At 50.0% G+C, this 15221-nt stretch overlaps 5 protein-coding genes; 2 read left to right on the forward strand and 3 right to left on the reverse strand.

The window, feature by feature from the left end:
- Window positions 1-1688: 1688 nt before the first annotated feature.
- Window positions 1689-5027, forward strand: FFUJ_13096 (probable phosphoinositide-specific phospholipase C; the record flags this gene model as incomplete). Its single annotated transcript, XM_023575741.1, has 1 exon — window positions 1689-5027. The coding sequence occupies one exon, from the start codon at window positions 1689-1691 to the stop codon at window positions 5025-5027; it is 3339 nt and encodes a 1112-aa protein (XP_023429007.1).
- A 1574-nt stretch (window positions 5028-6601) lies between these two features.
- FFUJ_13097 (uncharacterized protein) lies at window positions 6602-7273 on the forward strand (the record flags this gene model as incomplete). Its single annotated transcript, XM_023575742.1, has 1 exon — window positions 6602-7273. The coding sequence occupies one exon, from the start codon at window positions 6602-6604 to the stop codon at window positions 7271-7273; it is 672 nt and encodes a 223-aa protein (XP_023429008.1).
- Window positions 7274-7731: 458 nt separating this feature from the next.
- Window positions 7732-9422, reverse strand: FFUJ_13098 (related to zinc finger DHHC domain containing protein 2; the record flags this gene model as incomplete). XM_023575743.1 has 2 exons in its annotated part: window positions 7732-9218; window positions 9269-9422. 2 exons carry the CDS (start codon window positions 9420-9422, stop codon window positions 7732-7734), a joined length of 1641 nt encoding a protein of 546 aa, XP_023429009.1.
- A 681-nt stretch (window positions 9423-10103) lies between these two features.
- On the reverse strand, window positions 10104-11292 carry FFUJ_13099 (uncharacterized protein; the record flags this gene model as incomplete). XM_023575744.1 has 2 exons in its annotated part: window positions 10104-11033; window positions 11086-11292. 2 exons carry the CDS (start codon window positions 11290-11292, stop codon window positions 10104-10106), a joined length of 1137 nt encoding a protein of 378 aa, XP_023429010.1.
- A 763-nt stretch (window positions 11293-12055) lies between these two features.
- FFUJ_14936 (uncharacterized protein) lies at window positions 12056-13964 on the reverse strand (the record flags this gene model as incomplete). XM_023575745.1 has 3 exons in its annotated part: window positions 12056-13236; window positions 13551-13698; window positions 13749-13964. The coding sequence occupies 3 exons, from the start codon at window positions 13962-13964 to the stop codon at window positions 12056-12058; spliced, it is 1545 nt and encodes a 514-aa protein (XP_023429626.1).
- Between the last annotated feature and the right edge of the window lie 1257 nt (window positions 13965-15221).

Consider the following 15221-nt stretch of genomic DNA (forward strand, 5'->3'; position numbering starts at 1 on the left):
AGCTTGTGTCAAGTGTCAAGTAGAGACGCTCCAAATAAAGAAAAAACAGTCTTGGCTGGTCACCCCCTCCGCCATAATTTCCCGGCAGCCCAAGAAGACACCCCCAAGTCACACACAGAGAGAGAGAGAGCCCAACGGAACCGTAACAGCAACCGCCCAGGCTCTGGCTCTGGCTGAGCGCACCGCCGCCGCATACAACTTAAGACTCTTCCGCTGCCCGCGTCCAAGCACCAGCAGCTTCCATTCAGTCTCTTCTATTCTGTGATCTAGCTTTCTTGACGTTAGCTCTCTTTTTTCTACAAAGTCTCAAGTCTCGCCCGCTCCAACGCGCGCCAAAAGAGGACGCCATCATACTTTGAAGCTTCTGCCCTCCCTTGCCTAGTTCGTTCTCCCAACTGTGCGGTATCAAGAGGAGATTGCCCTATTTTTTTCTCTCTATCTTTTTTTAACCTTCTGGTTCCCGGGCTATCATACAGCCACCGCCCCAAGCTACCACCTACGACCTTCCAGTACTCAGTTGCCTTTTTCACCACAGGCTACTTATTACTACCTGGACTCCCCCCCTTTTCCATCTCAACTATCTTTTCTACCCCTCCCGCTCCACCACCAACTTTCCCATTGACAACCTAACACCTCTTTGCCTTTCTCACTTCTTGTCTGTCATAACAATCTACTTTCTTCAAAGAAACCCTTTGACACTCTACTCGAGAGAGACGATTCTTCCACTTCGTCAGCGTTACCCAGACTGCGCCATCACACGCTCGACAACCAAGCGCTGCTCAATTGCAATTCGCCGATCAATTTGCGACAGAGCTGAAATTCCGAACTTTGTCGCGTTCCCTTGACGTTGGGTGACTCAGCCAGTTCGACCTCGATCTTCGGACTCCCTTCTTGGACCTGTTACTCAAAGAGCCTGCGGCTTCTCGGAATTGTTATCGTTTTCCCATTCGAAATTGCGCCTGATCGAGATCTCCTCTGGAAAAGACCCATCGAACTTTCTGCAGTTTCGGGGTTTGTCACATCGAGACAAGGAAACCCACCAAGCGCAGGACGTTGTTGGTGTTGACACGCTATCGAGGGAGGTGTTTGTAGCTTAAGCTACCTCAACTTGACCGGCCTGTGGTTCTCGACGGACTGCTTCATTCTATTCAATCACCTGGACCAGTGGTTCTGCGCTGTGCTGCAGCTCTGTGCCTGTCAAAGACGAACGCCCTGTTTTGCTTGATCCAGCGACCCCAAGGCGGCCCCAAAGGAGCCACCTGCATATCCCGCCCTCTGCCAGCTCACCACGCTGCTGCGAACTTGGCACATCATCACGCCTCGGATCGACCTTGTCAGGACCTACCCAGTCACCCGCGTGTTGCTCAGCATCACTACCCTCGCGTGGTCCACTCAGCAACACCACAGGCTTCTTGCGTCCCTGCATCTGCATTCATTACGTGCGGTCGACACTGCCCTGGCTCTTCTGGCATCCTACCTGACACTGGCTGCACCCCAGAGTGACAGCTGCTCCACGAGGGATCGGCTTCCGCAGCCTCTTCCCCGCAATTCGCGTCTCTTATCGTTACCCCCAGGCCAGACGTCCCACCATGGCTCCCCATTCTGACTGAGCTTTTATATACGTCGATGCAACCTTCGAATGCGACCTTTCTCGCCCTCATAGTGTAATCACAACTCTCAGCACGACCATGTCTTTCGGCTCTGATTCATACTCAAAATCCACATTAACAACTTACAACCTATCCGAAATGTCCTCATCAATACGCTCTCAACTAGGTCAGGTCCAGACAGCCTTTCCTTCACAAACACAGCCAGTCCCCATTCCCATGTCAGCTATCAGTGCTTCATCAGGAGCTTCAAACTCACAAGAAGGCTCACCACTCATGTCTCCCGACACTGCTGTTCTAACCACATACTCCTCCGTCCAGCCCTCGCCTGAACCCATGCGAGGTAGGGAGGAGGAGGTATTCCCTTCAAGCTTCCAGTTGCCCGAGTCTGTGCTGTCCCGGAAGACAAGTACAAACTCCCTTGGATACAATGCCATGTCGGAGGTCGCCAACAACAGCAAAGGAGGTCTCATTCGCCGATTCTCAAACCGAGCCCATCGATTTACAGGTAGAAGACGACCATCCTCTGGTGCCCCTGCCAGTCGTGATGGAAGTGTTGGCCCCAGTATCCTCAGACGCCGAAGTGACAGCAACGCTACAGCCCCTCAGGAGAATAGCGCCTTGACGGATACCGATGAAGAGCCTGAGACCATTGACGACGGCATCTCCATGGTTGTGCTTGATGGTGCTACCAACACCTCATCCGCCAACAGCACTCACGGATCCATCAGCGCAAGTGCTGGAGCTATGGCTGGCCCAGTGCTTCCGGCTGAGCTTCGCAATGGATGCCCAGTGAGAAAGGTTTCGAAGAAGAGCCGACCTAAGAGAATCAACCTCGTATACGAGACCGAATCCAACAAGCTTTCCTGGGATGCCACCCGACCTCAAAAGTCTCTCCATGTCGATGAGATTAGAGAGATCCGAACAGGTTCAGATATCCAACAGTACATCATCGACTACGGCCTGGGAGAGGAGGCGGCTAAGTACAGCGACAAGTGGTTTACTATTATTTACACAGTTCCCGAGAACTCCAAAACGAGATTTCTGCACATTGTTACAGACAACACTAAGAGCTTGTCACTTTGGACAGAATTCTTGGACGCCATGTTGAGATACCGCCAAGAACTTATGACATCGTTGATGGCATTCAACGACCGCGCTGTTGCCCAGTATTGGCAAACAGAGATGGCCAAGGAGTTTGGTGACCAGGTCCGCTGCCTCGAGCAAGAGGAGATGAATATTGCCGGAGTGAAGCGTGTGTGCCAGAATCTTCACATTTACAGTTCACAAGCGACCCTGGAAGTCAACTTTCACTTGTCTGATTCGCGACGACGACAAAAACTAAACTTTAGGGAGTTCAAGGACTTTGTTCGACGCATGAAGCAAAGGACCGATGTTCAACGAATTATCCGTGGCTTTGCCGCCAACCCCGAGTTCGGTCTTACCTCGACAGAGTTTCTTACCTTTCTCCGCGACGTCCAGGGCGAGGATGTTGATTCTAACCGCGTTGCCTGGGAGAAGCTGTTCTCTCGGTTTTGCCGTCAGTACCGCAATGATGAGGCCGATCTTCAGGAAAACGCCGAGATTATGTCCGAAGCCGCCTTTGTTGGTTTCTTGACGTCAGAGCATAACGATGTGATTCAACCCGAGCCTCAAAACATTGTCCTGGACCGCCCGATGAACGAGTATTTCATTTCAAGCTCCCACAACACCTACCTCCTCGGTCGTCAGGTTGCTGGTCAGTCCAGCGTCGAGGGCTACATCTCAGCTCTTGTCCGGGGATGCCGATGTGTTGAGGTCGACTGTTGGGACGGCTACAACGGCCAGCCCGAAGTTAATCATGGCCGCACCATGACAACTTCAATCAGCTTCAAGGAGGTCATGACCACCATTAACAAATACGCTTTCGTCAAGTCCAAGTACCCTCTTTGGATTTCACTTGAGGTTCACTGCAGCCCGGCTCAACAGGCGACAATGACGGAGATCATCAAGGAATGCTTCGGTGCACGATTGGTCACCGAGACTTTGGAGGCGTTCCCCGATAAGCTTCCCACCCCCTCTGAGCTTATGGAACGTGTCCTCATCAAGGTCAAGAAGCCTCAGATCAAGGAAGAGCCTGTTTCCGTGGGTAATGACTTCCGTGGTCGACGAAGGGGTAACAGCCTCAACTCGCCCATGATGCGACCCTCGGCTCCTGATGGCACCCCTTTGATGCCATCTCAGTCCCTTCCCCAGAGCCCTATGTTGACACCCAGCCACTCCTCGCGAAGATTGGTCAGCAAGACCCGTGTCAACACTATCACCGAGGGGCGTGTTCAGGACATGATGAGCAGCAGCACCAGCGACAACGAGAGCGCCGGTGAGCAGCCAGCCAAGAAGGCCCCCAACAAGACTGTCAAGGTCCTTGGTGAACTTGGTGTCTACTGCGCTGGTGTAAAGTTCTCTGGCTTTGACACAGTGGACGCGAAGCAGTACAACCACATCTTCTCCTTCATGGAGTCTAGCTTTGCTAAGCACTCCCGTGCTAAAGACCAGAAGATGGCACTTGATATCCACAACATGCGTTACATGATGCGCGTCTACCCCGACCGAACCCGCATCACCTCTAACAACTTCGACCCCCTTATCTACTGGCGACGCGGTGTCCAGATGGCCGCTCTCAACTGGCAGACATTCGACCTCGGAATGCAGCTCAACCGTGCCATGTTCGATGGCAAGGATGCTTCTGGCTACGTCTTGAAGCCCGCTGAGCTCCGAGACATTCAAGTTCTCCCCTACAACTCCGACATTGCCGAGGGCAAGAAGGAGCGCAGTGTTGTCTCATTCAGCATTGATGTCATCTCTGCCCAACAGCTTATGCGACCTGCCAACCTCCCCGCCAATAAGTCTATGGACCCCTACGTGGAGATCGAGATCTTCCACGCCAACGACAAGCGCGACAAGAAGGAGGCTGATTCTAACTTGGTAATGGAACACGACTCGCCCATCAAAGTCCAGACGGAGGTGATCCGCGAGAACGGCTTCAACCCCATGTTCGACAAGCAGTTCAAGTTCAAGGTTACCACCAAGCACCCTGACCTGATCTTTGTTCGCTGGTCGGTCAAGCTCTCCAACGATGGCGAGAGCTACAATGAGCGCCCTGCCGTCGCTACTTACACCGCCAAACTCACCAACCTCAAGCAGGGCTACCGCACCCTGCCTCTCCTCAACCATGCTGGTGACCAGTACCTTTTCTCTAAGCTCTTCTGCAAGATTAAGGTCGACTCGGTCCAGAAGATGTTGATCGATGCTCCTCGCCGCACCCAAGACGGAAACAAGCTCAATCGTCTCGGTGGCAAGGTCTTCAGCCGAATCAACACCAGCCCTAAAAGTACTATTGAAAAGTCTAGCTCCGAGAAGACGAGCTTTGACAGCTATTGATTACCAACTGAGTCACATCTATCTCATCTGTACGAACACTTTTTTCAACCTTCTTGGATATAATTCTTTTTTACTATTCACTTCTCGATCGATCGATACTGAGCCTGACGAAGCTGGATCTGGACGCTGCTTACGTCTGATGTCGACAAGGATCTTGGGCAAAGGATATCCGAAGCCATCCTGCGATGTTAGTCACACATCTTTATTCCATGATCCCAGGAGGATCCTGGCGCGACACGCGATGGGACTGAAGGGATCTGTGACTTGATGGACGGAGCCTGCGCCATTACTGTTTACTTTGTTTCTTTACTTTTTCTTCTTTTCATTTATTCAAGGCAGGGTTGAAGCGTTTGAATAACCCTTTTAACAGTACCCTCGGTACACGACGATTTCCTTAAAAATACGGCGCATGAAAAAAACAGTTAAAGATGGACAAATACCCCCTTTAGCGTGGACGGTGTTGGTCATATTGGGATTCTATGTTTATATTATTTTTATTATCGAGGCATTGAAGCTCCCTCGATGGATCAAAGGAGCGGGACGGGAATGAAAAAGGAGTCTGCATACACCACGCTTGGCCGTGATTTGGGAGCGTCAGGGAAACTTGCATTGCACTGGGGAATACCGGAATTCACGTATTATAGATCGGCATAAGGCAGGGGAGCCAAACACTTGGGAAATATCTCTTTTCTGCTGAAAGCACTCTCACTTTACTTGGCCCACAATATCTCTCTCTCATCTCTTGACTCTCTTGTTGATTCTGCTACAATCTGATGTCATCAATGTCACCTGGCACGGAAGACGAGATGATAGGAAGAAGGTTATTGACCCGGCATAAGGGAGGATGGAATGGCTGGTGGAGAAGATGGAGATATCCCTCACTTTTTGAGGCCTCTGAGATGGGACAATGGATCGACATAGGGAAACCATGATATACACATACCGGTGGCTCACGCTACAACAAACAAAACAACAAGCTACTGGGCCACCCCCTCAATATAGGGATAGGCCATAGTGATCCCTTCACCCCTTTGTGGAAGAGGTCTTGGCCTTGACTCAAGGGCGAAGAGGGAATAATGAGAAATGAACTATTTTATAAACACATGCATCTCTGATGAAGCCTGTGACTCGTATTCTCGTATTGTTACCCCTGTTCCTTAACAGAATAGCTACAAACTAATCTCCACAAGTTCAACCTTCTAATCCCAGCGACGAGACCGCCTCGTTCTTATTTTACGGTTCTCACTAAAAGGCGCTTGTTCCATATTCGTCTCGTCTTCCCCGCAGGGTCCCCCCTCTCCAATGCTGATCTTGCAAGATCGTCGCTGGGGGGTGTGCGCCCGTTGAGAAGAGCATGTCGTATGGAATGAGAATGAGGCTATTCTGAGTTTCTGGAAGAGGGAGGGGGGTTGGATAGTGGAGTTGAAGATGTCATTTCAGCTCGACGTTGCAAGCTTTGTAAGCGTTCACGTCAACCCCGCCTGGACATGGACAAGAAGATACTTGGGATGTTAGCTTCATCTCAAAGCGTAGCATTTGTAACGTTCCTTTATGAATATCGTCTGAGAGTCATGATGAGCGACATAACCCCCCTTGTACTGGAAAAGATACCTCAGACTGACACTTGTCTGTCAGCTCTTGAACTCGCCAGGGATGCTTTGCCTATCCCTATCTTGAATCATTCTCTTCGGGTCTATCTTCTAGCTCGGTATATCGCCGAGAAAGAAGACTCTCCCTTCAAATCTGGAGATCAGAGTCCACTTCTCTTTGTAGCAGCCATCCATCATGATATTGGAGCAAGCCATCTCTACAGTGGGGAGCATCGCTTTGAGATCTGCTCTGCCGACTGCGCAAAGGCCCATCTCGTCAAAAGCGGCTATTCTGAAGCTGCGTCACATCAAGTCTGGACTGCCATCGCCGTACATACGTCACCAGGCATAGCGGAGCGAATAGATCCCTTGTCCCGTCTCATACGCCTCGGCGTGCTGTCTGACTTTGGATCGAAAGATTACAGGACAAGTCTAGGCGTTGACGAATACTACGCCGAGATCGAAACGCTTCTGCCGAGATTAGATGCAGAAAAGTGCCTAGGTGACGCAGTTGTCAGTCAAGCGAAGGAGATACCTCATGTGGATAGCCTCACTTGGCCAAATGACGCCAAGTTCCCTGCTGCGAGCTGGCCTGGGATACTCCTGCGGGCACATGCCGAGAACCCAGGGCATGACGGCGTCAATCCAGCGTTCTGAAACACGCCAAAGTTCTCGGTTGACAGGCGATATCATTGTCGTAGGGAGTAAGATTGGCGGTGTAACCCGTTTTCCCCCTAAAGTGACATGGCGATGATCAAGGGGTGTTGGTGTTGTAGATCTCACAAACGTGGACGATCTCAACTCGGCAGTTTTAGACTAATCACACGAGTCACGCTTGGCAAAAGAGCAGATCTATAGTAGATATACACCCGTGGATCCAGAGCAAAGGGTAGAAGTCAAAATAATATTGGATATCAGATCATACACCGTTGACTAAAACTCCGCCAAAAACGTATTGGATAAAAAGTACTCTGTACGAGAATAATAATAATTGATGATCGAACATGGAAACAAAAGAATAGAACACAAAACTCCTCATCTCGTGACAAGAAACGTTAAATGTCGAGGAACCTCATTCATTTCATTCGCTTTCGAAAACACAACTCTCCAAATGTCTAATCCACACCCTCGTCTTGGAACTTTGGTGTCCCTGAACGGCTGATGTTGCTGGGTGTTCTGCTAAGGGGGCTGCTCTGCGAGCTTCCTTTTCGAAGCATGCCGCTCGCCCCGCCGCGGCCCCAGTTACCGTTAGTAACGACTTCAAGAGCGCGAGCCTCAGCGTCGTCACGACGTTGAGCTTCTGATGTGAAGCTTGGACTCAGCTTGCCATTTTCTGGCTCTGGGTTATTTGTGTCGACGAAGCCATCGTCATTATCACTGTCCAAGTCTGCAAGCTCGTCGTCCACTGTTCGACCTCGAGGGCTGAGTCGGCTCATGGGTACGTTTTGTGTTGCGTCGGCGTATAGGTTGGGATCGCGGCCCAGAACTCGATCAGCCTTACTCATCGTCTTAGGTCCTGCGAGCTTTGGTCCTGGGGTGAAATGCCGTCCTGCACCAGTAGGTCGTTCGGGGACATCAGGAATATCATCTGCGGATCCCCAACCGGCGTTAACCTCGCGAGCTCGTTGTTGTTCTCGCTCAGCCTTGAGTCGGTCCCGCGCCTCAAGCCATTTGCTGCTAGCCTCCCATGTCCAGCCATCTCCTGTTGTGTTGGACACAGGGAAGAACCAAAGCGCAGGTGTAGGTCCAAACAGATGTAACAAGTTGCGTTTCCAGCCAAGATCAAAGACGTTGGGGAGTTTCTCAGAGTCCTGTTCGTCGAGATACTCCTCATATCGCCGTTGTCGTTGTTCTCGTTCTCGCTGAGCGTATGAAAGCTGAACAGGGTGAGAACCATCAGGTGGGTACGACCGTCGCTCCTCGCCCTCTTCAGGTCGAGTGATACCAGGCAGTGCATTTGTGTGAAAGTCGACGAAATGGCGAGCAGCTTCCGGTACGTTGTTGGCGGGGTTGTGAGCGGAGTTATAGGTCTTGCGCAAGGGCGATAGGTATCGTGTCTTTTCCAGACACTCAATCGTAGTCTGTCCACAACGAGCCAGATGAATATGCCATCCTGTAAAAGCGCCCACAACGAGACCAATAATTCCACTGATGACGCTCAACATGATAAAGTTGACGGGCAGGAAAGTATCGATGTATTCCTGATCATCCAGCGCCTCGTACCAAACCCACGATCCGCTGACCGCGAATGACCAGAAGCAGAAAACAGTCGTATAAATGAGGAACAGGAGGAATGCCTTGTGGTTGCGCAGGCCGATACATGTTGCTAACCAAGGGCAGTGGTGATCCATCTTTAGAACACATCGTCGGCATGTCGAGCAGTGGTGCGCACGATCAGGCTTGCGAGCCTGACACTTCTTGCAGAACCGAAACTCGCCGTTACTCTTGACGGTAAAGGAAGTGCCCTGCGGCGTATTTTGCGTCGGAAGGAGTCCATAACCCATATCGTTCGTCGTCGAGCCGGGAGGTGTAAAGACAGCGGTAGTGTAGCACCAGTTGAGCATGATGTAAAGTACAACGCCTATTACCGAAGAACCGGAGCCTGTAAAGCTGTTAGATGGAAACAGCAGCATCGATGCGGTCCAGACTTACCTATCCAACTGCTTTTCCTGCTGGCATTACCAATACACACAACCACCCAAACCGCCCATGATGTTAGACCGTAAACGAAAGCCAGTGGAAAGTACGTCGCAAAAGTACAACAGCAACGCTCGACCTTGCGCGCCCATCTCCGAGCTGTCGCCATTGCGCCCGCTTATACCTTGTCTCTGTAACCTCGAGGCCAGTCCAAATACTCTCTCGCTGATCACTCGTGCAACAAATATTCAGATCTCTACTCGAATCGTCTCGTCATAGCGTTGTTCCAGTGTAGCGAACACAGGGGTATCGTTTAGTCGATCTTGAAGAAGCCGTTATTCGATAGCGGAATCCGGGGAAAGGCCAGAGGAGAGGACAGCAGCAGGCTATGCTGCAAACGCTCAATATAGCACGTGTCTTTTGACGCAAAATACACAAAATTATTAGATGATGAAAGCAAAGTTGAACTGTGAAATATCCTGAAATTAATTACGGGAGTGTTGTCTACTACTCTCATTGTACTGTATTGGATTAGAGTGAAGCTTAGGTCATCAGGGGCCGATGGGTTCCACATTTAGCTCCGCTCCGGTTCTAAATTTACAACTCCGCCCCTTGAACGCGTAAACCCAACGTGCATCTGCTGCGACTGTTGTAAGTTGAATCAATGCAATGCTACATAATTTTACAGTGGACGAAGTATTCAAGATTTCACGGTAATGAATGAATACCAGGGCATCGTCAATCATTCAGCTACTATCTCAGCTCACGTACATTGCCCAGTAGTCTCTCAAGCTCACATCTCAAACTTGCCAATCTCAAATTCATTCTCCGCATCAATCATTCCGCAACTCTACCAATGAATCTTCTTTCCCGCGTAGGGGTCTCCTCCGTTGACCTTGGGGTTCTCCTTCTGCTGAACGAGGTCTGAGCCAGGGCTAGGACCTTTGCCAAAAGTCTTTGACGTCTCATAGCGAACGGTACCATCCGGGTGTCTCTCCTTGACATCAACCAAGCTGGCGAGAAGCTGGTCCATGTAGGCATTGAACTGCTCCGACTCTCGGATGTGGCACTTGCTGCTGTTGGACTCAACATGCTGGGTGATCGAAGCAAGTGATCCAAACGTGTTGAGACAGTAGGGGCAGCGGTACTTGCTCGTAGAGTGAGCCTCAGAGGTGAGGTGGGCGATGAGTCCCTTCGCTGTCTTGAAGGCCTTGCCGCATCTCCCCAAGCGACAGTTGAACTTTTGGGTGTACTCGGAGTAAAACCGTCCCACGTTGAAGTTGGGATGTTTGGGGTCGAACTCGCTCATGAGTTCATAAGCAGTTCTGGCGCTGGGAGCAGTGACTTGCTTGAGCTGCTCTTGAGTAGGGCGCTGAGCTGCAGGAGCATCCGGGAACAGATTTTTACCCTGGTTCCAGCTGTTCTCTTTCTTCTCCTTGACGGGCTGGAGCGCGGTAGAACTAGATTCGCCAAGACTGGGGAACTGACTCTGCTCAATAGTAAAGGGAGCAGGAATGCTTCCGGTTGACTCCCAGGTAGCATCAGGAAGACCCTTGTCCGCATTCTCGGGCATGTACTTTCCGTAGTTGTTCTTGAGAGGCTCTTGGGTCAGAGCAGTGAGGGCCTGGGAAAACCCCATCTTCTCCTCACGCATGGCCTCAATAGTCTTGGTACTGAGGATGAGACACTCTTTCTCGACGTGAGTTACGAGTCCACCGACTCGAACAAAGGGGCCCTTTCCACATCCTGTGCAATAGAGGTTTTGTTCCTGGGGGTGATCCTGCAGAGGAGTTAGCAGGGCAATACAGGAGAAGATAAGAGATGAAACTAACCTGCTGGATGTGGGTGATTTTGGCGGCTTCGGTGTGAAAGTCAAGACCGCAGAACTGGCAGTGGATATGCTTAGGCTTGCCTTGAGCGCTCATCTTTTCCTTGTGGTCGTGAAGCTGCTGCCAGGTTCTAAAGATTCTCTTGCACGGCTCACACCAGAATCTGTTGCTGGAGAGGGTGCCAGACCCCGTTTTATATTCGGAGACCATGATGGCTGACGCGCCATTGGATTTGTGTTTGACGGTTGCCATCTTCTGTTTGGTGAAGAGCCGACGGAAAAGATTGGTGTTTGTCTGCGTTGATGCGGATGGATGCAGATGTGGAAACGGAGAGATGCAGGAAGGAGGGTGAAACCGAAAGTTATATGAAGGTGAAAATGCAGGCAACAGGTGAATAAGAGCACCGTGATTCACTGTCACTGCGAAGCGCTGCAAACTTACAGAATAAGAAAGTCAAAGTGCTTGCAAAGAGCTGTGAGGGGACAATAGGGGGTTGAGATAAATAAGAATGGATCAAACCAGTGAAACGCCACGGGAGGCACAATAGCCTTAGAGTAAAGTTGCAGAGAATAATTATTGAAGTATCCTGATTGCTGGCAATTCAATTCACTTTCAGCATGGTTCTGATACTGGCTCTACTTCTATAATAAGACAGTCGAAGTCTACCAACAAAAGGTTAGATTTCACATCATTTTCTCGCAAAGAGTTTGCGAGCCAAGCACAGCTCAAACATGGAGTTTACTGGCAACATTGGCCCAGGGGGGCAGGGCACAAGACAATATATTGGGAATGGTACCATACACAATGCGAGTTCGAGCAACAAACCGTAATGAAGGTTTGGAAACGTGCCCAATACACAATCGCGGCAGGGAATTGTTTGATGACTGCGTTTCCCTTCCGCTTCCTTACGGTTAACTGCATACTGCCGTGTGCTCTGCTTCTTGGTACTGTGATCTGGTTCTCGCATGGCCCCTCATCCATACATCATCTCTCTGTCTATATCCTCATCCCGTACAGCTGTGATATCGCCATCCTCATCATCCACTGAATCATCATCATCCGAATCCTCATTCCCGGACCCCATTTCTTCCAATATCCTAGCCTCTTCTTCTCCCCGCTCAGCCGCGCGGGTTTCCTCAGCTGGCGCACGCTTCGGTCCTGCGTTGGGGTCTCTAACACGCACGCTGTAGCCTTTATGCTTGTTCTTCTTTGTTGGCTGCCGCCCGCGAAGTTGCGTAAGCTCTTCGTCCGTGAGACGTAGATTAGGCAGAGGGAGATGGAATGTTGCTTGATTGGATCGCATAGGAGTTTCGTCTCCTGCTTGGAGCGTCATTGCGAAATCTTCTCGCGTAAGGTGTCGATCGAATTGAATGGCAACCAGTTTTGTCTTCATGATGGCTTTGACCTTTGCCCACAGGCCTCCGTGATACCACCCGCTGCTTGGGTCCCATTCGGGACGGATAGCAGCATTCTCGAGAAGATCTTTGAGCAGTGGGTCTGTAATATCGCATACTTGCCACACTTTACCGTCAGTGTGAAAGGTGTCGCCGTCAAAAACGTGACTTTCCGAGAGCTCCTCCAGAAATTCCTTCAATGGGCCCATCTGGACCTTGCGTAGCGATTTCCACGTTTGGCCGCGTTGGGCACGCTTCTGCTTAGGAAGCTTAAACATGAGAGTTTGATAGGTTCGATACTTGGGATCTGTTCGTGGATCGATACCATAAGGAACCACACCATCTCTCCATGGCCCTCCCTTGAACTGATAAGCTGCGTAGTTGAGATACTTTTTGAGTTCGTTCCAGTTCTTGAGTTTGCCTCCAAGGTGATTGAGTAGAGACCGTCGTGTCCACACTGGTCGCTCATCGAAGGCCGCCTCGAGTTCAGCCATAATTTCCACCATTCTGGGATCGGTCATATCGGGTTCGAGCTGAGGTCCAGCTGGTGCAGGGTCTTCTGCGCCAATGAAGTAGCCGACTTGCTTCACAGCTGTAGTGTTGACAGTCCCGCCATCTTCAGTGGCACGTACGTAAGGGTTCTGCGAGTATTGGTAGTTGAAAGGGAGGCTCATGTGCGTAAACATTGGTGGTGGTAGAATATCGACATTTGGTCCTTTGTCAGTTCCAGGCTGGAACTTGAACTCCTTTATCTTGTCGACTGCAAGCTGTTAGTATCCTAAATGGATTTTGGGCTACAAAACATACCATCCCCAGGGAGCACTTTGTCCATGTATTGTTGCGCAAATGACGATTTGGACATATCCCAGTAAAAGTCTGCAAGTCCACGAAATCGATGTGTGTTCCGGATTACACCAACTGCTTCGACCTGATAATTGTCGACATTGTCTGCCATTGTTCGACGCAATACTTTGGGGTCGTCTAGTCTCGCATAAGATGAGACTCTGTTGTTTTGTTGTGGTTGATCTTCAGCGTCGTTGATTTCAACATCTCCTTCCCATGGTCCATCAGTACCACGCTTGCGTTTACGCCCTGTTCGTTTCGGAACTGTGATTTTCAGCACGACATTATGACTGCGGGCATTATGTGACATTATGGGCTTGCAGAACGGTATCTCTGGTGTCAAATAGAGGGGAATCGAGTTTCTCCCTGCATCCATGACCTAAATTCCTATTAGCGGAAGTAGATGGTTGAACTGTTATGAGTTCTCACATGTTGGAGATTTGGCACTCGGCCGAATGCCTTGACAGTACGGTCGATGTTTTCAACCACAGCAGGAATCTCAACAGCACCAATGGCGCGAGAAGGGACTGTGTATCTGGGCGCTGAATCTGGATGAACCGAATCATTGGCTCTTCCACCATTATCATTCTCTAGTTGAGTATCATCCAGGCTTTCATAGCCGTTTTCATCAGACGAAATCTCCATTTTCGCTGGCCGACTGTTATTGTAGTCGCAACATCAAAAGAAAAGGCCCGATTTATGATAAAAGGAATATCGTTTGTATCCTCATGTAAGTTCTGTTGTCGTCGCCCTGTAAACTCTAGGTTGAAAAAACAACACTGACAAGCTTTAGATCCACACCGGAGCTAACGTTTATAGGAGGCAGACGGTGACACAACAGACCCAAGAATAGTGACCAATTGGAACTCGCTCATGAGTCGGACTCTGTGCTAATGCTGCCCAAATTAACGGAGGGGAAGAGTCGATGCCGCTGTTGCATCGGATACGCGATGATGATGACTTGACGTGATTCTCACCAGGTGCCCTTGACATTGATTTCGCCGTGGCTGGGGAGGTTGCTCTACGCACTGTCTTTCTGAGGTGGAAATACTGGTAGAGGACAGTGCGATTTCGATAAACTTCTGTGGCTGTTTCTGGTCTGTGCTTACGACCTGGCTTATCAAACTCCAACGAATACTGGGTTTGAAAGGGTATTGGTATCACGAAGAGAAACAACGAGACGAGAAAAGACTCAAGGTTGAAACATCTGCTTAACTCAAAGCTGATATGATCTGGAAACACACTTTGGAATTCCCATCCTAGCTATGGAATGTTCTAAGCTGTATCCTTCTCTCACCAGAATCTGCACCTGCAATGCCTGGCAACACAACTAATAAGCTTACAATCAGTCAATTACTAGAAATAGAGTATCACCGATATGCTCGAGTCCAAAGCACATGCTAACGTTCGTCTGATATCCTTTTTCTTCTAGAATGGACTTTTGAGATTCTGTTTATCTGCGGCTGAACATTCCCATGTTAAATGCCCGGCCTCTTACACAGCCTACCTGTAATTTCGGCCGCGTGACTGGTTCAACTCACACCTAGTGGCACTCCAACTGACTCCCTTAACGCCCACTTCTTGGCAGATCGGTATTTGATGTCCTTTCAGTTGAACTTAAGGTAGAACTAACTATAAACAACATCAAGAGATACAAACAATAGCTAAAAGATAGCCAATATCAAACGCATTAAAGTCTATGTACCTTAAAATTATAGCAAGCATTGATCCAAGACTCTCCCTATTTGCCAGCTCCTACCAAGCATCGAGGTCCATTCAGGAGGGGCACATCCCCCTAATGTGCCTCTGCAGCGCCTCTAGTGGTTTCACCGCCCGTTCCTAGCCATCCCAACCACGGTCAATCCAATTGAGCTCACCAGTGCATGCCTAGGGGATCTGTTA

Source organism: Fusarium fujikuroi, chromosome FFUJ_chr04 (assembly GCF_900079805.1).
Source record: "Fusarium fujikuroi IMI 58289 draft genome, chromosome FFUJ_chr04".
Taxonomy (NCBI): domain Eukaryota; kingdom Fungi; phylum Ascomycota; class Sordariomycetes; order Hypocreales; family Nectriaceae; genus Fusarium; species Fusarium fujikuroi.